The sequence below is a fragment of the Harpia harpyja genome (genome assembly GCF_026419915.1).
Source record: "Harpia harpyja isolate bHarHar1 chromosome 27 unlocalized genomic scaffold, bHarHar1 primary haplotype SUPER_27_unloc_2, whole genome shotgun sequence".
Taxonomy (NCBI): domain Eukaryota; kingdom Metazoa; phylum Chordata; class Aves; order Accipitriformes; family Accipitridae; genus Harpia; species Harpia harpyja.
The window spans coordinates 1-21,387 of NW_026293180.1; the positions used below are offsets into that span (position 1 = coordinate 1).

General features: G+C 68.8%; 2 protein-coding genes across 2 annotated transcripts; both read left to right on the plus strand.

Moving 5' to 3' along the window:
• Positions 1-912: 912 nt before the first annotated feature.
• LOC128138046 (spectrin beta chain, non-erythrocytic 2-like) lies at positions 913-3,837 on the plus strand (the record flags this gene model as incomplete). The annotated part of the gene is given in 6 exon segments (XM_052779330.1): positions 913-1,041; positions 1,675-1,686; positions 1,688-1,863; positions 1,958-2,075; positions 2,143-2,301; positions 3,471-3,837. Coding segments are annotated over 6 exon segments (960 nt in total), but the record flags the coding sequence as incomplete, so codon positions are not given.
• An 83-nt stretch (positions 3,838-3,920) lies between these two features.
• LOC128138045 (spectrin beta chain, non-erythrocytic 2-like) lies at positions 3,921-20,481 on the plus strand. Its single transcript, XM_052779329.1, is given in 28 exon segments — positions 3,921-4,024; positions 4,601-5,471; positions 5,583-5,720; positions 6,410-7,166; positions 7,269-7,471; positions 7,551-7,641; positions 7,799-7,945; positions 8,023-8,286; positions 10,328-10,408; positions 10,410-10,553; positions 10,636-10,725; positions 10,837-11,091; positions 11,181-11,311; positions 12,171-12,375; positions 12,457-12,831; positions 13,031-13,275; positions 13,360-13,498; positions 15,051-15,135; positions 15,233-15,429; positions 15,539-15,690; positions 16,103-16,178; positions 16,299-16,504; positions 17,503-17,531; positions 17,534-17,675; positions 17,775-17,817; positions 20,016-20,100; positions 20,103-20,170; positions 20,173-20,481. Coding segments are annotated over 27 exon segments (5,136 nt in total). The 5' UTR covers positions 3,921-4,024; positions 4,601-4,761; the 3' UTR covers positions 20,251-20,481.
• The last annotated feature ends 906 nt before the right edge of the window (positions 20,482-21,387 follow it).

The following is a 21,387-nucleotide window of genomic DNA, read 5'->3' on the forward strand; positions in this document are numbered from 1 at the left end:
CCACCGTGGGGGTCCCCGAACCCACTATGGGGTCCCTGCACCTGCTGTGGGTCTGTGCCCCCATCTTGGAGCCCCCTGCCCCAAGCCATGGGGTGGTCCGGGGCCCCCCCTCACCCCACGCTGCCCCCCCCAGATCCAGGACATCAGCGTGGAGACAGAGGACAACAAGGAGAAGAAGTCGGCCAAGGACGCGCTGCTGCTCTGGTGCCAGATGAAGACGGCGGGGGTGAGCGTGGGGCAGGGGGTCCTGGGGGGTCCTGGGGGATCCCGGGGGGGTCCTGGGGGTCCCAGGCTGAGCCCTCACCCTGGCGCCTGGCAGGTACCCGAACGTGAACGTGCACAACTTCACCACGAGCTGGCGGGACGGGCTGGCCTTCAACGCCATCATCCACAAGCACAGGTGGGGCAGGGGGGGGCACGGCTGTGGCGGCGTGGGGCAGGGGCCGTGGGGCAGGGGCCGTGGGGCACAGGGCAGGGGACGTGACATCTGTGTGGGGCAGGGGCCGTGGGGCAGGGGCCGTGGGGCACACGGTGACATCTGCGTGGGATGCGGGAGGCGGGGATGCGAGATGCGGGACGCGGGACGTGGGGCGCAGCACGCGGGGTGCAGGATGGGGATGTGGGGCGCGGGGCGAGCCGTGGGGCGAGCCGTGGGGCAGGCCGTGGGGCAGGAGCCGTGGGGCTGAGGTTCTCCCGCTGCCCAGGCCGGACCTGGTGGACATGGACGCGTTGCGGCGATGCAACGCGCACTACAACCTGCAAAGCGCCTTCAACCTGGCCGAGCGCGAGCTCGGTCTGACCAAGCTGCTGGATCCCGAGGGTGAGGAGGAGCTGGGGGGCCGTGGGGGGGCTGCGGGGGGGTTGTGGGGGGTACGGGGGGCTGCGGGGGGCCGGCCGCACTCACCCCCTGCGCTCTGGTCCCTGCAGACGTCAACGGTGGACCAGCCGGATGAGAAGTCCATCATCACCTACGTGGCCACCTTCTACCACTACTTCTCCAAGATGAAGGCGCTGGCGGTGGAGGGGAAGCGCATCGGGAAGGTGACGGGGCAGAGGGGGCTGGCGGACGGATGGATGGACGGACAGATGGACGGGCGGAGGGCTGGAGGGAGGGAGAGAGGGGCAGAGAGGTGAACGGGGGGGCAGAGGAATGGAGGAAGAAGATGGATGAGGGCCCGAAGAGATGGACAGACAGAGAGAGAGAGGGGAGATGGACAGCTGGATGGAGAGGAGGACAAAGGGGGTGGACAGACAGACAGGCAGATGGAGAGAGGAGATGGGCAGGCAGCTGAATGGGCGCCCAAATGGATGGACAGACAGACAGAGAGAGAGGATGGACAGCTGGATGGAGAGGAGGACAAAGGGGTGGACCGACAGACGGATGGAGAGGGGTGCCCAAACGGGATGGACAGCCGGCCGGCCGGCTAGAGGGAGGGAGAGAGGAGATGGACAGACAGCCGAATGGGCGCCCACACGGATGGACAGACAGACGGGCGGCTGGAGGGAGGAGGCGGACGCTCGACGGAGGGCCGGACAGACGGTCCGGGCAGGGATCCGGCAGGACGGAGCGCGGGCAGGTGGCGGGCAGATGGCTGGCGGGATGAGCCGGGGCCGGCGGAGCAGGGAAGCGGGGGGGGGGACGGACGGCAGATGGACAGACGGCCGGCGGCGCAGGTGCTGGACGCGGGCGCGGGAGGCGGAGGAGCTGGTGGGGAAGTACGAGGAGCTGGCGGGCGAGCTGCTGGGCTGGATCGAACAGACCATCCTCACCCTCAACGACCGGCAGTTGGCCAACGCGCTGCCCGGCGTCCAGAACCAGCTCCAGGCCTTCAACACCTACCGCACCGTCGAGAAGCCCCCCAAGTGAGCCCCCCGACCCCGCGCCGGCCCCACCGCGCCCCGGCCGGGCTGGGGGTGTACGGCGGGGGGCTCAGCGTTGCCTCTCCCCCCCCTCCAGGTTCATGGAGAAGGGCAACCTGGAGGTGCTGCTCTTCACCGTCCAGAGCCGGATGAGGGCCAACAACCAGAAGGTCTACGTGCCGCGGGAGGGGAAACTCATCTCCGACATCAACAAGGTGGGACGGGGACGGTGGCGGCGCGGTGCCATGCCGTACCGGGGCTGACGGGGAGTCGTGCCGGCAGGCCTGGGAACGGCTGGAAAAAGCGGAGCACGAGCGGGAGCTGGCGTTGCGCACCGAGCTCATCCGGCAGGAGAAGCTGGAGCAGCTGGCGGCGCGATTCGATCGCAAGGCGGCCATGCGGGAGACCTGGCTGAGCGAGAACCAGCGCCTCGTCTCTCAGGTGCCGGTCGGTGGGGGGGACCGCGTCGATGGGGGGTCCCGCTCCCCGCTGCCACCCCCACTCAATGACCCCAGGGACCTGGGTGGCTGGGGGTCCCGCTCCCCACTGCCACTGACCCCAGGGGACCCCAGGTGTTCGGGGGTCCCGCTCTCCACCACCACCAACCCCGGGGACCCAAGGTGTTTGGGGGTCCCACTCCCCACAGCCACCAACCCCCAGGACCTGAGGTGTCTGGGGGGTCCCGCTCCCCACTGCCACTGACCCCCAGGACCTGAGGTGTCTGGGGGGTCCCGCTCCCCACTGCCACTGACCCCCAGGACCTGAGGTGTCTGGGGGGTCCCGCTCCCCACTGTCACTGACCCCCAGGACCTGAGGTGTCTGGGGGTCCCGCTCCCCACTGCCACTGACCCCCAGGACCTGAGGTGTCTGGGGGGTCCCGCTCCCCACTGCCACTGACCCCCAGGACCTGAGGTGTCTGGGGGTCCCGCTCCCCACTGCCACTGACCCCCAGGACCTGAGGTGTCTGGGGGTCCCGCTCCCCACTGTCACTGACCCCCAGGACCTGAGGTGTCTGGGGGTCCTGCTCCCCACTGTCACTGACCCCCAGGACCTGAGGTGTCTGGGGGTCCCGCTCCCCACTGCCACTGACCCCAGGGACCCCAGGTGTTCAGGGGTCCTGCTCTCCACCACCACCGTCCCCAGGGACCCAAGGTGTTTGGGGGGTCCTGCTCCCCACTGCCATCAACTCTGGGGACCCAAGGTGTCTGGGGGTCCCACTCCCCATGGCCACCAACCCCCAGGACCTGAGGTGTCTGGGGGTCCTGCTCCCCACTGTCACTGACCCCCAGGACCTGAGGGTGTCTGGGGGTCCTGCTCCCCACTGTCACTGACCCCCAGGACCTGAGGTGTCTGGGGGTCCCGCTCCCCACTGCCACTGACCCCAGGGACCCCAGGTGTTCGGGGGTCCTGCTCTCCACCACCACCGTCCCCAGGGACCCCAGGTGTTTGGGGGGTCCCGCTCCCCACAGCCACCAACCCCCAGGACCTGAGGTGTCTGGGGGTCCCGCTCCCCACTGCCACCCCCTATCGACCTTGGGGTGACTGGGGGTCCCCAGGGACAGAGGGGCCGGCTCCTACCCTGCCCTTACGTCTCGCCGTCCCCCCCCCAGGACAACTTCGGGACGGACATGTCGGCGGTGGAGGCGGCGGTGCGGAAACACGAGGCCATCGAGACGGACATCGTGGCTTACAGCGAGCGGGTGCAGGCGGTGAGCGCGGTGGCGGCCGAGCTGGAGGCCGAGCGTTACCACGACATCCGCCGCGTCCTGACTCGTCGCGACAACGTGGTTCGGCTCTGGGATTTCCTCCGGCAGCTGGTGGCCGCCCGCCGCGAGCGGCTGCTGCTGCACCTGGAGCTGCAGAAGATGCTGCAGGACCTGGCGCATCTCATGGACTGGATGGAGGAGATGAAGGGTACCGGCGTGGCGGCAGGCGCGGGGAGCCGGGGGGGGGACGACGCGGCGGCCAGACCCTGACGTCGCCGTGTCCCCCCCTCCCCGGTCCTGTAGGGTCGGCTGCAGTCGCAGGATTTGGGGAAGCACCTGCACGGGGTGGGACGACCTGCTGCAGATCCACGCGCTGGTGGAGGCCGACATCGCGGCGCAGGCGGAGCGAGTGCGGGCGGTGAGCGCCGCGGCGCAGCGATTCGCCGTGCCCGGTGAGGGTGAGTGCGGCCAGGGCACCCCGCAGACCCTGGGGACCCCCGGGACCCCCGGTGCACACTGGCAGGGGACCATCCCAGACCCCCGATCCCCAGGAGGGCTGGAGCACCCTGGCCCCCAGACCCCCAGGGGGCTGGTGAACCCCGAACCCCCAGACCCTGGGATGACCCGAGACCCCCAACCCCCAGGGCAGCCCTCGACCTTGGACCCCAGACCCCCAGGGCGGGTGCACCCTGGACCCCCAAAACCCAGGAGTGGCCCAGACCCCTAAACTCCAGGATGTCGCCTGACCCCAGCCCCCCGGGGAGGCCGGAGCCCCCTGGACCCCCAAACCCCTGGGATGTCCCGAAGCCCCCTGGGGAGGCCGGAGCCCCCTGGACCCCCAAACCTCTGGGATGTCCCCAAGCCCCCCGGAGCGGCTGGAGCCCCCTGGACCCCCAAACCCCTGGGATGTCCCCCAGCTCCCCGGCGCAGCCGGAGCCCCCTGGACCCCCAAACCCCTGGGATGTCCCCCAGCCCCCCCGGGGCAGCCAGTGCACCCCGAGCCCCCCTCAGGGACCTGCCGGGGGTCCCCGCAGGCTACCAGCCCTGCGAGCCGGCGGCGGTGCAGGAGCGCGTGGCCACGCTGGAGCTGCGTTACCGGGAGCTGGCGGAGCTGGCGGGACAGCGCCGGGCTCGGCTGGAGGAATCGCGGCGGCTCTGGAAATTTTTCTGGGACACCGGGGAGGAAGAAGCCTGGATGCGGGAGCAGGAACGTCTCCTCTCCTCCGAGGACGTCGGCCGGGATCTGACCAGCTCCCTGCGCCTGCTGAGCCAGCACGACGCCTTCCGCGGGGAGCTGAGCGGGCGTGCGGGGCCACTGGAGCAGGCGCTTGCCCGGGGCCGGGGTCTGGCGGCCGAGGGCCGGCTAGGGGCGGCCGAGGTGGCCGAGCGGGTACGGGAGATGGAAGGACGTTGGCGAGCGTTGGCCGAGCTGGCGGCCGAACGCGAGCGACGCCTGCGGGAAGCCGCCGGCTTCTTCCAGTTCCAGGCGGAGGCGGCGGACACGGAGGCCTGGTTGGAGGACGCCCTGCGCCTGGCGTCCAGCCCCGAACTGGGCCACGACGAGTATTCCACCCGCAGCCTGGCCCGGCAGCACCGGGAAGTGCAGGAGGAGGTGCGGAGCCACCGCCCCGCCATCGACGCCCTGCACGAACAGGCTCGCGCCCTGCCGCCCGCCTTCGCCGACTTTCCCGGCGCGGCCGGTCGGCTGCCGGCGCTGGAGCGGCGTTACCAGGAGTTGGCGGCGCGAGCCGAGCGCCGGCGGCAGGACCTGCAGGACGCTCTCAGCCTCTACACCATGCGCAGCGAGGCGGACGCCTGCGGGCTGTGGGTGGGCGAGAAGGAGCAGTGGCTGCACGCCATGCACGTCCCCGACAAGCTGGAGGACCTGGAGGTGGTGCAGCAGCGGTGAGCGCCGGCACCGGATCCCCCCTCTTCCCGGCACGTCCCGGTCCTTCCCGACACGGCCCGGTCCTTCCCGGTGGGCGCTGAGCCCCTGTCCTCGCTCCCTGCCTGCAGCTTCGAGACGCTGGAGCCGGAGATGAATAACCTGGCGTCCCGCGTGGCCGCCGTCAACCGCATCGCCGACCAGCTGCTGGCCACCGACCAGCGCAACCAGGAGAGCATCCGTGCCACCCGCGAGCAGCTCAACGCCAGGTGGGTGGCGGGTGCTGCGGGCAGGGTGCTGCGGGCAGGCAGGGGTGGTCCTGGCAGGGCAGCTCCAGGCAGGGACGGGTGCTCCAGGCAGGCAGGATGATGCTCCAGGCAGGATGATGCTCCAGGCAGGGATGCTCCAGGCTGGCAGGACGATGCTCCAGGCAGGGACGGGTGCTCCAGGCAGGCAGGATGATGCTCCAGGCAGGATGATGCTCCAGGCAGGGATGCTCCAGGCTGGCAGGATGATGCTCCAGGCAGGCAGGATGATGCTCCAGGCTGGATGATGCTCCAGGCAGGGATGCTCCAGGCTGGATGATGCTCCAGGCGGGATGATGCTCCAGGCACGGATGGGTGCTCCAGGCAGGAAGGATGATGCTCCAGGCAGGATGATGCTCCAGGCAGGGATGCTCCAGGCAGGATGATGCTCCAGGCAGGATGATGCTCCAGGCAGGGATGATGGTGCTCCAGGCAGGCAGGATGATGCTCCAGGCAGGGATGGGTGCTCCAGGCAGGCAGGATGACGCTCCAGGCAGGGATGCTGTGGGCAAGACGATGCTCCAGGCAGGGATGGGTGCTCCAGGCAGGCAGGACGATGGTGCAGGCAGGACAGCCGGGCAGCCGCAGGCAGGGTGGGCCGCTCCGGGCGCGGTGCCGGCAGAGGCGTTCCCCCTGACCCCGGTGCCGTGCAGGTGGGAGCGGTTCCGCGCGCTGGCCGACCAGAAGAAGGAGGCGCTGACGTCGGCGCTGAACATCCAGAACTACCACCTGGAGTGCAACGAGACCACGTCCTGGATGCGGGAGAAGACGAAGGTGATCGAGTCGACGCAGGGGCTGGGCAACGACCTGGCCGGCGTCATGGCCCTGCAGCGCAAGCTCTCGGGCATGGAACGCGACCTAGAAGCCATCCAGGGCAAGGTGCGGGACTTGCGAGCCGAGGCGGAGAAGTTGGCGGCCGAACACCCGGAACAGGCGCCCGCCATCCTGGCCCGGCTGTCGGCCATCGAGGCGGTGTGGGACGAGCTGTGCCGCAGCCTGCGGCGTCGCGAGGAGTCGTTGGGGGAGGCCAGCAAGCTGCAGGGCTTCCTGCGGGATCTGGCCGCCTTCCAGGCCTGGCTATCCCGCACCCAGATGGCCGTGGCCTCCGAGGACGTGCCGGCCACCCTGGCCGAGGCCGAACGGTTGCTGAGTCAGCACGAGAGCATCCGTAAGGAGATCGCCCACTACGGCGACGACTACCGCAGCACGCGAGCTGTGGGCCGGGAGGTGACGCAGGGACAGACGGACGCGCAGCACGTCTTTCTGCACCAGCGCCTGGAAGCTCTGGACACGGGTTGGGAGGAGCTGGGGAGGATGTGGGAGAACCGCCACCATCTCCTCTCCCAAGCCTTCGCCTTCCAACTCTTCCTCCGTGACTCCAAGCAGGTCGAGGGCGTCCTCAGCACCCAGGTGAGCGGCTGGGGAGGTGAAGCCGGCAGCGCCGGCGGCGGGGGGGGGGACCCCGGGATGCCGGAGGGACGGTGGTGATGCCCGGTCCGGTGCTCTGCGCAGGAGTACGCCCTGTCGCACACGGAGATGCCCAGCACGCTGCCGGGAGCCGAGGCTTCCGTCAAGAAGCACGAGGACTTCATGGCCACCATGGAGGCCAATGGGGAACGTGTCCAGGGGCTGGTAGCCGCCGGCCGCAAGCTGGTGGCCGAGGGCAGCCTCCACGCCGACAAGGTGCAGGAGACGGTGGATTCGGTGGAGAGCAGGTGAGGGGACCCCCACATCGTGGCCCAGCCTCACCGCCGGGGTCCCCGGCCCAGCCGTCACCCCCTGCCCTCGCCGCAGGCACCAGAAGAACCGGGACACGGCCCAGGAGCTGCTGGGGCGGCTGCGGGACAACTGGGAGCTGCAGCGGTTCCTGCAGGACGGGCAGGAGGTGAGCGCGGGACACCGGGAGGGACGGGATGGGGCGGGGGGTGGGGATGAGGACGGGCTGAAGATGGGAACGAGGATGGGATGAGGTGGGATGGGAACAGGGACGGGACGGAGCCGGCACGGCGTAACGGCCCCGTTCCCGCTCTCCCCCCTGGCAGCTCACGCTCTGGATCAACGAGAAGATGCTGACGGCCCAGGACGTCTCCTACGAGGAGGCCCGCAACCTGCACACCAAGTGGCAGAAGCACCAGGCCTTCGCGGCCGAGCTGGCCGCCAACAAGGGCTGGCTGGAGAAGATGGAGAAGGTGGGGGGGCCGGGGCGAGGCCGGGGCGCCGGGACCCCCCACCGCCGTGGCCCCGCTGACGCCGGTATCCCCGGCAGGAGGGCCAGCAGCTGGCGTCGGTGAAGCCGGAGCTGGGGACGGTGGTGACGGAGAAGCTGGCGGCGCTGCGGGGGCTGTGGGACGAGCTGGAGTCGACCACGCGGACGAAGGCGCGGCGCCTGTTCGACGCCAACCGCGCCGAGCTGTGCGCCCAGTCCTGCGCGGCGCTGCGGGGCTGGCTGTCCGGCGTGCACGCCCAGCTGCGCTCCGACGACTACGGCAAGGATCTCACCAGCGTCAACATCCTGCTCAAGAAGCAGCAGGTGGGTCCGGCGGGGGGACGGGGTCTGCGGGGATGGGGTCTGCGGGGGACGGGGGTGCAGGGGACGGGGTGCAGGAGATGGGGTGCATGGGGACAGGGGGTGCATAGGAACAGGGTGCAGGGGACGGGGTGCAGGAGATGGGGTGCATAGGAACAGGGTGCTGGAGATGTGGTGCATAGGAATGGGGTGCAGGAGATGGGGTGCATGAGGACAGGGGTGCACAGGGACAGGGGTGCAGGGGACGGGGTGCAGGAGATGGGGTGCATAGGAATGGGATGCTGGAGATGTGGTGCATAGGAATGGGGTGCATGAGATGGGGTGCATGAGGACAGGGGTGCACAGGGACAGGGGTGCAGGGGACGGGGTGCAGGAGATGGGGTGCAGGAGATGGGGTGCATAGGAATGGGGTGCATGAGATGGGGTGCATGAGGACAGGGGTGCACAGGGACAGGGGTGCAGGGGACGGGGTGCAGGAGATGGGGTGCATAGGAATGGGGTGCATGAGATGGGGTGCATGAGGACAGGGGTGCACAGGGACAGGGGTGCAGGGGACGGGGTGCAGGAGATGGGGTGCAGGAGATGGGGTGCATAGGAATGGGGTGCAGGAGATGGGGTGCTCGAGATGGGGTGCATAGGAACAGGGTGCAGGAGATGGGGTGCATAGGAATGGGGTGCATGAGATGGGGTGCATGAGGACAGGGGTGCACAGGGACAGGGGTGCAGGGGACGGGGTGCAGGAGATGGGGTGCATAGGCACAGGGGTGCAGGGGATGGGGTGCAGGAGATGGGGTGCATAGGAACAGGTTGCAGGAGATGGGGTGCATAGGAATGGGGTGCAGGAGATGGGGTGAATGAGGACAGGGGTGCACGAGGACAGGGGTGCACAGGGACAGGGGTGCAGGGGACGGGGGTGCAGGAGATGGGGTGCATAGGAATGGGATGCTGGAGATGGGGTGCATAGGAATGGGGTGCAGGAGATGGGGTGCTGGAGATGTGGTGCATAGGAATGGGGTGCATGAGATGGGGTGCATGAGGACAGGGGTGCACAGGGACAGGGGTGCAGGGGACGGGGTGCAGGAGATGGGGTGCAGGAGATGGGGTGCATAGGAATGGGGTGCGTGAGATGGGGTGCATGAGGACAGGGGTGCACAGGGACAGGGGTGCAGGGGACGGGGTGCAGGAGATGGGGTGCATAGGAATGGGGTGCATGAGATGGGGTGCATGAGGACAGGGGTGCACAGGGACAGGGGTGCAGGGGACGGGGTGCAGGAGATGGGGTGCATAGGCACAGGGGTGCAGGGGATGGGGTGCAGGAGATGGGGTGCATAGGAACAGGTTGCAGGAGATGGGGTGCATAGGAATGGGGTGCAGGAGATGGGGTGAATGAGGACAGGGGTGCACGAGGACAGGGGTGCACAGGGACAGGGGTGCAGGGGACGGGGTGCAGGGGACAGGGGTGCAGGAGATGGGGTGCAGGGGGACCAGGGGTGCAGGGGATGGGGTGCAGGAGATGGGGTGCATAGGAATGGGGTGCAGGAGATGGGGTGCAGGGGATGGGGTGCACGGGGGACAGGGGTGCAGGGGACGGGGTGCAGGGGATGGGGTGCATAGGAATGGGGTGCTGGAGATGGGGTGCATGAGGACAGGGGTGCACAGGGACGGGGTGCACAGGGACAGGGGTGCAGGGGACGGGGTGCAGGAGATGGGGTGCATAGGAATGGGGTGCATGAGATGGGGTGCATGAGGACAGGGGTGCACAGGGACAGGGGTGCAGGGGACGGGGTGCAGGAGATGGGACACAGCAGACAAGGGTGCAGAAGGAAGGGGCACCCGGCACAGGGGGTGCACGAGGATGGGGTGCAGAGGACAGGGGTGCACAGGGATGGGGTGCACAGGCATGGGGTGCATGGGGATGGGGTGCCTGGCACAGGGGGTGCGTGGGGACAGGGGGTGTGCGGGGAAGGGTGCCCGTCACGGCGGGGTGCCCGTTACGGCGGGGTGCCCGTCGCGGGGTCCCTCACCCTCCCCACGCCCTGGGCAGATGCTGGAGAAGCAGACGGCGGTGCGGGAGAAGGAGGTGGAGGCGATCCGGGCGCAGGCGCAGGCCCTCAGCCGGGAGGACGCCAGCGGCGGCCGAGGTGCAGGGACAGGTCCGTGCCGTGGAGGAGCAGTTCTTGGGGCTGCGGGAGCCGCTGCGGGAGCGATGCCGAAAGCTCCTGGCCTCCAAGGAGGAGCACCAGTTCAACCGCGACCTGGAGGACGAGATCGTGAGTGGGGTCCCGGCCGTGGGAGGAGACCCCCGGCATCCCTGACCCCCCCCACCGTCCCTGACCCCCCGTCTCCCACCAGCTGTGGGTGAAGGAGCGCAGACCCCTGGCTGTGTCCACCGACCACGGCAAGGACCTGCCCTCCGTCCAGCTCCTGATAAAGAAGAACCAGGTGGGTCGGGGGGGTCCGGCAGCCGCCGCCGCCGCTGGCCCCCGTGGGGGTCCCACCATCCCCAGGACCGCTCCCGCTCACCCCCGCGTGTCCCATTTTGCCGCACTCCAGACGCTGCAGAAGGAGCTGCAGGGCCATGAGCGGAGGGTGGAGGAGCTGCTGGGACGGCGCGGGGGGCTGTCGGGCCCGGCCGAGCGGGTGCGGGAGCTGCGGGAAGCCTGGCAGGAGCTGCGGCTGCAGGCAGAGCTGCGGCACCGGCGCCTGGAGCGGGCTCACGCCGCCCAGCAGTTCTACTGCGACGCCGCCGAGGCCGAGGCTTGGATGGGCGAGCAGGAGCTGCACATGATGTCCCAGGAGAAGGCGAAGGTACGGCTCCCGGCCGGTGTGCCCCACCACCCCAGCCCCGTGCCCCCTCCCACCCTGAGCCTCTGTGATCCCCCCCCCCGCACCCTCAGGACGAGCTGAGCGCCCAGGCCATGGTCAGCAAGCACTTGGTGCTGGAGCAGGCGCTGCGGGACTATGCCCACACCGTGCACCAGCTCTCGGCACAGAGCCGCGACATGGTGGCCAGCGGGCACCCCGAGAGGTGGGTAACATCCCCGGGTCCGCCTGCATCGTGCCACGGGGGACAGGCGTCCCCTGACACCCCCCCGTCCCCGCCTGCATCATCCCACAAGGGCTGTGTGACCCCCCACCACCTTCCATCCCCATGTCCATCATCCCATGAGGACCGTGTCCCCCCCTGCCACCTCCCATCCCCACATCCATCGTCCCACGAAGACCGCGTCCCCCCCTGCCACCTCCCATCCCCACATCCATCGTCCCACGAGGACCGTGTCCCCCCCTGCCACCTCCCATCCCTGCCAGCATCATCCCTTGGGGACCCTGTGTCCCCCCCCCACCCCTTATTGATGTGTGCATCATCTCACAAGGACTATGTCCCCCCCTGCCACCTCCCATCCCCACGTCCATCGTCCCACGAGGACCGTGTCCCCCCCTGCCACCTCCCATCCCCACATCCATCGTCCCACGAGGACCGTGTCCCCCCCGCCACCTCCCATCCCCACATCCATCGTCCCACGAGGACCGTGTCCCCCCCTGCCACCTCCCATCCCTGCCAGCATCATCCCTTGGGGACCGTGTGTCCCCCCCCCCACCCCTTATTGATGTGTGCATCATCTCACGAGGACCGTGTCCCCCCTGCCACCTGCCATCCCCATGTCCATCATCCCTCGAGGACCGTGTCCCCCCCTGCCACCTCCCATCCCCACATCCATCGTCCCACGAGGACCGCGTCCCCCCCCTTGCCACCTCCCGTCCCCACATCCGCCGTCCCCTGAGGACCGTGTGTCCCCCCCCACACCTCCCACCCCCGCACACGTCGTCCCCCGCCAGCGGGTGCCCGGTGCCGGTGCCACCGGAGCTGACGGCGGCCGTGCCCGCAGCGAGCGGCTGACGCTGCGCCAGGGCCAGGTGGACAAGCTCTACGCCAGCCTGAAGGACCTGGCGGAGGAGCGCCGGGCCACGCTGCAGGAGCACCAGCGGCTCTGCCAGCTCAAACGCGACGTGGACGACCTGGAGCAGTGGATCTCGGAGCGGGAGGTGGTGGCCGCTTCCCACGAGCTGGGCCAGGACTACGAGCACGTCACGGTGCGGGGACGGACGGGGCGGGAGGCCGCCGGGGTGTCCCCTCCCCGCCGTCCCCGACACGGCTCGGCCCCCTCCCCGCAGATGCTGCGGGACAAGTTCAGGGAGTTCTCGCGGGACACCAGCAGCATCGGGCAGGAGCGGGTGGACGGCGTCAACGGGCTGGCGGACGCGCTGATCGCGGCGGGGCACTCGGAGAACGCCACGGTGGCCGAGTGGAAGGACGGGCTGAACGAGGCCTGGGCCGACCTGCTGGAGCTGATCGACACGCGGTCGCAGATGCTGGCGGCCTCCTACGAGCTGCACCGGTTCTACCACGACGCCCGCGAGACCCTGGCCCAGGTGCAGCACAAGCAGAAGCAGCTGCCGGACGAGGTGGGCCGCGACCTGAACACGGCCGAAGCCATGCAGCGCATGCACACCGCCTACGAGCACGACATCCAGGCCCTCAGCACCCAGGTGAGCCGCGCGGCGCGGTGCCGGGACGGCACGACGTGAAGCAGCGCGGCGCAGCGTGATGCAGGACGGCGCGGCGGCGCGGCGCGGCACGCCGCAGTGCAGCCCGGCGTGGCGCAGCGTGGGGTGGCACCGCGCAGCGTAGCTCGGTGTGGCGTGCTGCGGCGCGGCGCGGCACAGCCTCCTCTCCGTGCGCCCGCAGGTGCGCCAGGTGCAGGAGGACGCGGCACGGCTGGAGAAGGCGTACGCCGGGGAGAAGGCGGCCGACATCCGCCGGCACGAGCAGGCGGTGAGCGAGGCCTGGGCCGAGCTGCGCGGCAGCAGCCAGGGACGGCGCCGGCTGCTCCTCGATACCGTCGACAAGTTCCGCTTCTTGCGGGCGGTGCGGGACCTGCTGCTCTGGATGGACGGCGTCCGCCTGCAGATCGAGGGCCAGGAGCGCCCGCGGTGAGCGGGACGGGGCAAAGGGGCACGTGCCGGGGCGGCGGTGGTGCCGAGGGGACGCTGACCGCGTCCCCGTCCCCGGCGCAGGGACGTGTCCTCGGCCGATCTGGTGATCAAGAACCACCAGAGCATCAAGGCGGAGGTGGAGGCGCGGGCCGACAGCTTCGACGCCTGCGTGGCCATGGGCACCGCGCTGCTCGACAAGGGCCACTACGCCGCCGACAAGGTGGGGCCTTCTCCGTCCCCGCGTCCCTGTCCTCGTCCCAGCCCCACGTCCCCGTTCTCGTCCCCACGTCCCCACCCCTGTGTCCCCATCCCCGTCACTGGCCTCATGTCCCCGTCCACGACTCTGTGTCTCTGTCCCCATCCCTGTTCTCATCCTTGCGTCCCCATCCACATCTCCCTGTCTCTGTTCCCGTCCTTGTGTCCCTGTCCCCATCCCTGCATCCCTGTCTCTGTCCCCCCATCCCCATTTCCCTGTCGCCCTGTCTCTGTCCCCATGTCTCCGTCCCTATCCCTGTATCCCACCCCTGTGTCCCCGTCCCCTTGTCCCCATCCCCATATCTCTGTCTCTGTCCATGTGTCCCCACCCCTGTGTCCCCATCCCCATGTCTCTGTCCTCGCATCTCTGTCCCCATCCCTGTGTCCTCAGCTCTCTTCCCGTGTCCCCATCTCCATGTCCCTGTCCCCATCTCTTTGTCCCCATCCCTGTATCCTCAGCCCCATCCCCATGTCCCTGTACCCATTCCCATGTCCCCATCCCCATCTCTGTCCCCATCCCTGTATCCCTGTATCCCTGTCCCCATCCCTGTGTCCTCAGCCCTGTCCCCATGTCCCCCTCCCCATGTCCGCATCCCCATCCCCATGTCCCCGTCCCCATCTCTCTGTCCCCATCCCTGTATCCCCATCCCCATGTCCCCATCCCTGTGTGCCCATCCTTGTATCCCTGTCCCCATCCCTGTATCCTCAGCCCCATCCCCATTCCCACATCCTCATCCCCATCTCTCTGTCCCCATCTCTCTGTCCCCATCCCTGTATCCCTGTATCCTCAGCCCCATCCCCATGTCCCTGTACCCATCCCCATGTCCCCATCCCTGTCTCTCTGTCCCCATCCCTGTATCCCTGTCCCCATCCCCATGTCCCCATCCCCATCTCTCTGTCCCCATCCCTGTATCCCTGTCCCCATCCCTGTGTCCTCAGCCCTGTCCCCATGTCCCCCTCCCGATGTCCCCACCCCCATCTCTCTGTCCCCATCTCCATGTCTCTGTCACCATCCTTGTATCCCTGTCCCCATCCCTGTATCCTCAGCCCTGTCCCCATTCCCACATCCCCCTCCCCATCTCTCTGTCCCCATCTCTCTGTCCCCATCCCTGTATCCCTGTATCCTCATCCCCATCCCCATCCCCATGTCCCCATCCCTGTCTCTCTGTCCCCATCCCTGTATCCCTGTCCCCATCCCTGTATCCTCAGCCCTGTCCCCATTCCCACATCCCCCTCCCCGTCTTTCTGTCCCCATGTCTCTGTCCCCATCCCTGTATCCCTGTATCCTCAGCCCATCCCCATGTCCCCATCCCTGTCTCTCTGTCCCCATCCCTGTATCCCTGTCCCCATCCCTGTATCCTCAGCCCTGTCCCCATTCCCACATCCCCCTCCCCATCTCTCTGTCCCCACGTCTCTGTCCCCATCCCTGTATCCCTGTCCCCATCCCCATGTCCCCATCCCCGTGCCCCCCCCCCCCCCCTTGCCGCGCACTCACAGCCCCCATCCCTCATCCCCAGATCTCGGAGAAGCTCTCGCAGCTGCAGGAACGCCGCCGGGACATCGGGGACCGCTGGAAGGAGAAGATGGACTGGCTGCAGATCGGTAAGCGCAGGGTCGGGGGGGCACCCCTGGGGGGCTGAATCCGCCCGGACGCCTGGATCCACGCCGTTCCCCCCCCCTTCTCCCCGTCTCCCCGCAGTGCTGGAGGTGCTGATGTTCGGGCGGGATGCCAGCATGGCGGAGGCCTGGCTTTCCAGCCAGGAGCCCCTGGTACGCTCGGCGGAGCTGGGGGGCAGCGTGGCCGAGGTGGAGAACCTCATCAAACGCCATCAGGGCTTCCAAAAAGCGGCCGCCGCCTGGGAGGAGCGCTTCGCCGCCCTGGAACGCCTCACCACGGTGAGGGTGGGGGGCACGGGGGGGGGGGAACGCCGCCGTCGGCTGAGCCCCGGCGCGCTCGGTGCAGGCGCTGACCCCCCCCTCCGTGTCATCGTCCCCCCCCCCGCAGCTGGAGGAGAAGGAGCGGCGGCGGCGTGAGGAGGAGGAGGCGAGGAAGAGGCGGCCGCCCACGCCCCCCCCCGCGCAGCCTGAGGCCGGGGGGGTCCCTCCGTCGGTGCCCCCCGACGCCCAGAACGGCGTGGGGACCAGGGAGCCGCAGCGGTGAGGGATGGGGATGCGGAGGCCTGGGGGGGGGGGGCCGACAGGGGGGACATGGAGGTCTGGGGGCGGGGGGGGGCTAGGGAGGGTGGGGGCCATGGGGGATGTGGGGTCCTGGTGGGACACCCTGGGGATATTGGGGACTGGGGAAAAGCGGGGGGATATGGGGGTCCCGGGGGGGGGGAGACCCTGGGGATGTGGGAAATGGGGGGAGATGAGGGGGACAGGAGGGACTTGGAGGGAAGGGGGGGGCACAGGAGACATGGGGGGCCGCAGGAGACACCGCCAGCATTGAGGGGACAGGGGGGACATCGGGGTCCTGGGGAAAGAGGGGACACGGTGGGGGGGATCTCGGGGAGGGTCCTGCGGTGATAGGGGGGTCCCTGTCCCCTCACCCACTCCTGTGCCCCCCCAGGGCCCCGGCCCCGCAGAGCCGCCAGCCGGAGGCACCGGCCGTCAACGGGATCTGCCCCGACAGCGCCGCGGCCCAGGTAACACCCCACCCCCCCCGCCACGCTGGACCCCCCTACCAAGGCGGGGGGGGGACCCCCGGATGCCTCTGTGTGCCCCCCCGCCGTGGGAGGGGACCCACGACCCCCGTCTCCCCGCAGGTGCCGGCGGGGCCGGGGCTGACCAACGGGGCGCGGGAGCGGGGTCCCAGCCCGGGGGGGTCTCCCCGGGGGCGCTCGGGGGGGGTCCCGGCCCCCGACCACGCGGCCACGCTGCCCCCCCGCGCCCCCCCGGCCCCCGAGAGCCTGGAGGGCGGCCTCTGCCGCAAGCACGAGATGGAAGCCCAGGGCAAGAAGGCCCCCAATAGGTGAGGCCACGCCCCTTCGGACACGCCCACATGTACCCCGCCCCGTCGGACACACCCTCGCAGCCACGCCCCTCTGGACACACCCTCACGGTCCATGCCCCTTTGGACACACCCACACAGGCCACACCCCTGGCGTGTCACACCCCGTTTGGGCACACCCCACCTGCTACCACCCTGACCCCGCCCCGTGGGACACACCCTTCCTAGGCCACACCTCTGCAGCCACACCCTCCCTTTTGGCCACGCCCCTTCCTTCAGGCCCCTCCCTTAAGTGGCAAGGCCCTGCTCCCTGCTGTGCTGGTAGGGGTGGGTCTGTGACCCCCCCCTCCGCAACAGCCCCCCCCCCCCATGTCGGGGTCCCCCCATGGTGCCAACCCACCCCAGTGCCTTGTCATCCCCCCCCAAGCCGTGTGTGTCCCCCCATGGTGCTGTGTCTCCCCCTCCACGGAGCCATGCCCCCCCCCAGCGACACCGTGTTCCCCCCCCTTACATTGCTGTGCCCTCCCCGCAGTTCTGTGTCCCCCCCCAAACGGAGCTGTTTCCCCCCCTGGAGCCATGTCGTCCCCCCAAGCCATGCGTGTCCCCCCCCATAGAGTCGTGTGTGTCCCCCCATGACACTATATTACCCCCCCATGGAGCCAAGTTCCCCCCTCATGGCACTGTGTGTCCCCCATGGAGCCATCCCCCCCCCATGACACTATGTTACCCCCCCCATGGAGCCAAGTGCCCCCCCCATGGCACTTTGTCCCCCCCACGGAGCCATGTCCCCCCTGTGACACTATGTTCCCCCCCCCCCCCCCGGAGCCGTGTCCCCCCCATGGCACTGCATGCACCCCCATGGAGCTGTCCCCCCCCCCAAAGCGCTATGTGCCCCCCATGGAGCCGTGCCCCCACCACCACCACCACAGAGCCGTATCCCCCCACACAGACCCCTGTCCCCCTCCCCGAGCCCTCGCCGTGCCCCCCCCCTCACTCCGTACCCCCCCTCCTCCCCCCAGGTCCTGGCAGAGCGTGTACTGCGTGCTGCGGGGGGCAACCTCAGCTTCTACAAGGACGCCAAGAGCGCAGGGGTGGGGGCCCCCTACCACGGGGAGCCCCCCGCCAGCCTGCGCGGCGCCCGCTGCCACCCCGCTCTCCACTACAAGAAGCGCAAGCACGTCTTCAAACTGGGGTAGGGACGGGGGGGGGACACACGGCACGGTGGGGGGGGGCGCAGGGTTGGGGGGGGGACACGCACGTGGCGGGGGCTGAGCCCTGTCCCCCTCCCCAGGCTGAGCGACGGCAAGGAGTATCTCTTCCAGGCCAAGGATGAGGTGAGACGCTGGGGGGGGGTGAGGGGGGGGCACGGTCGGGTGTGACCCCCCCCTCGCACCGCGCAGACACGCGTGAGCACCCGGGGAAACCCCCCCTCGTGCCCGCAGCCCCAGCGGTGCGCACACAAGCACACCGGCATGCCCTCGCACGACCGTTGACACCCGCTCACGCCCACTCACGCCCGCTCACGCCCACTCACGCCCGCTCACGCCACTCGCGCCCACTCACGCCCACTCACGCCCTCGCACACCCGCTCCCACCCTCCCACGCCCTTGCACAACCATTCATGCCCTTGCATGCCCTCGCACACCCACTCACACCCTCCATGCCCTTGCACGCCCACTCACACCCTCGCACACCCACTCACGCCCTCCCACACCCTTGCACACCCACTCACGGCCTCACACGCCTGCTGGCACCCACTCACACCCTCACACACCCTCTCACACCTGCTCATGCCCCTCACACTTTTTACACGCTCACCGCCCTTGCGCACCCTCGCACACCCCCTCATGCCCTCACACGCCCGCTGACACCAACTCACACCTTCACACACCTGCTCACGCCCTCGCACACCCGCTCGTGCCCTCCCACACCCTTGCACACCTGCTGACACCTGCTCACGCCCTCGCACACCCTTGCACACCCTTGCACACCTACTCACGCCCTCACACACCCGCTCACGCCCTCTCACGCCCTTGCACACCCGCTGACACCAACTCACGCCCTCACACTCCCGCTCACGCCCTCGCACGCCCTCCCACACCCCACTGACACCAACTCATGTCCTCACACGCCCGCTCATGCCCTTGCACGCCCTCCCACACCCTTGCACGCCCACTGACACCAGCTTATGCCCTCCCACACCCTTGCACACCTGCTGACACCCGCTCACGCCCTCAGCACACCCTTGCACACCCTTGCACACCAACTTACACCCTCACACGCCCGCTCACGCCCTCTCACGCCCTCTCACGCCCTTGCACACCCACTGACACCAACTTACGCCCTCACACATCCGCTAACGCCCTCGCACGCCCGCTCATGCCCTCCCACACCCTTGCACACCCGCTGACAACCAACTCACGCTCCTGCTCACGCCCTCGCACAGCCCTCCCACACCCTTGCACGCCCACTGACACCAACTTATGCCCTCCCACACCCTTGCACACCTGCTGACACCCGCTCACGCCCTCGCACACCCTTGCACACCAACTCACGCCCTCACACGCCCGCTCACGCCCTCTCACGCCCTTGCACACCCACTGACACCAACTTACGCCCTCACACATCCGCTAACGCCTTCGCATGCCCGCTCATGCCCTCCCACACCCTTGCACACCCGCTGACACCAACTCACGCCCTCACACGCCCGCTCACGCCCTCGCACGCCCTCCCACACCCCACTGACACCAACTCATGCCCTCACACGCCCGCTCACGCCCTCCCATGCCCTTGCACACCCAGTGACACTAACTCACGCCCTTGCACGCCCGCTCACGCCCTCCCACACCCACTGACACCAACTCACGCCCTCGCATGCCCTCCCACACCCTTGCACACCCGCTGACACCAACTCACGCCCTCGCACGCCCGCTCACGCCCTCGCACGCCCTTGCACACCTGCTGACATCCGCTCACGCCCTCGCACGCCCGCTCACGCCCTCCCACACCCTTGCACACCCACTGACACCAACTCACGCCCTCGCACGCCCACTCATGCCCTCCCACACCCACTGACACCAACTCATGCCCTCGCACGCCCTCCCACACCTTTGCACACCCGCTGACACCAACTCACGCCCTCACACGCCCGCTCACGCCCTCGCACGCCCTCCCCACACCCCACTGACACCAACTCATGCCCTCACACGCCCGCTCACGCCCTCCCATGCCCTTGCACACCCACTGACACTAACTCACACCCTTGCACGCCCTCGCACGCCCTCGCACGCCCTCGCACGCCCTCCCACACCCACTGACACCAACTCACGCCCTCACATGCCCTCCCACACCCTTGCACACCCGCTGACACCAACTCACGCCCTCGCACGCCCGCTCACGCCCTCGCACGCCCTTGCACACCCGCTGACACCAACTCACGCCCTCGCACGCCCGCTCACGCCCTCCCACACCCACTGACACCAACTCACGCCCTCGCACGCCCGCTGACGCCCGCCGTCGCCCGTCCCCGCAGGCGGAGATGAGCACCTGGCTGCGGGTGATCCAGGCGGCGGCCGCCCTGGTGCCGGCGGGGACCGCGGGAGGGGCCGGGGGGGACCCCGGCGGGCGGGAAGGGGGGTGACGCGAGCCATGAGCATGCCCCCCCGCGCCGCCCCCCGCCGAGGGGGGTCCCGCCGCCCCCCCGCGCCCGCGAGGGGAAGGAGAAGGAGCGGGAGAAACGCTTCAGCTTCTTCAAGAAGAACAAGTAGAGCCGGGGGCTGGGGGGGGGGTGCCCTGGGACACGGGGGGGGTCCCGGCGGAGCCGATGGAGGGACGCGGCGGGGGGGGCAGCACGGGGAGGGGCAGCGCGGGGGGTCTCGCTCACCGCCCCCCCCACACCCCGCGCCGTCGTGCCTTCCTGCCCCGGGGTCCCCGTGTCCCCCCGCGTCCCGGTGATGTCCCCGCGCAGCCCCAACCCCCAATAAAGCGACTGTAGAGACCGGGCGGGCCCTGAGTGCGCCGGCGGGGCGGGATTGGGATTGGGATTGGGATAAGGTGGGAACAGGATGGAGATGAGGGTGGGATGGGTCGGGATGGGATGGTTGTGGGTCAGGATGGGATGGTTTTGGGTTGGGATGGGATGGGTTTGGGACAGGATGGGGTGGATTTGGGTCAGGATGGGATGGATTTGGGACAGGATGGGATGGGTTTGGGACAGGATGGGATGGTTTTGGGTCAGGATGGGATGGATTTGGGACAGGATGGGATGGGTTTGGGTCAGGATGGGATGGGATGGTTTGGGTCGGGATGGGATGGGTTTGGGACAGGATGGGATGGTTTTGGGTCAGGATGGGGTGGATTTGGGACGGCATGGGATGGTTTTGGGACAGGATGGAATGGGATGGTTTGGGTTGGGATGGGATGGTTTTGGGACAGGATGGGGTGGTTTTGGGTCAGGATGGGATGGTTTTGGGACAGGATGGGGTGGTTTTGGGTCAGGATGGGGTGGATTTGGGATGGGATGGGATGGATTTGGGTCAGGATTGGATGGTTTTGGGACAGGAAGGGATGGGATAGTTTTGGGTCGGGATGGGATGGGTTTGGGACAGGATGGGGTGGTTTGGTTCAGGATGGGGTGGTTTTGGGATGGGATGGGATGGATTTAGATCGGGATGGGATGGTTTTGGGACAGGATGGGATGGTTTTGGGTCAGGATAGGATGGTTTTGGGACAGGATGGGGTGGTTTTGGGTCGGGAGGGGATGGTTTTGGGTCAGGATGGAATGGGATGGTTTTGGGACACGATGTGATGGTTTTGGGTCAGGATGGGGTGGATTTGGGATGGGATGGGATGGCTTTGGGTTGGGATGGGATGGGTTTGGGACAGGATGGGATGGTTTTGGGACA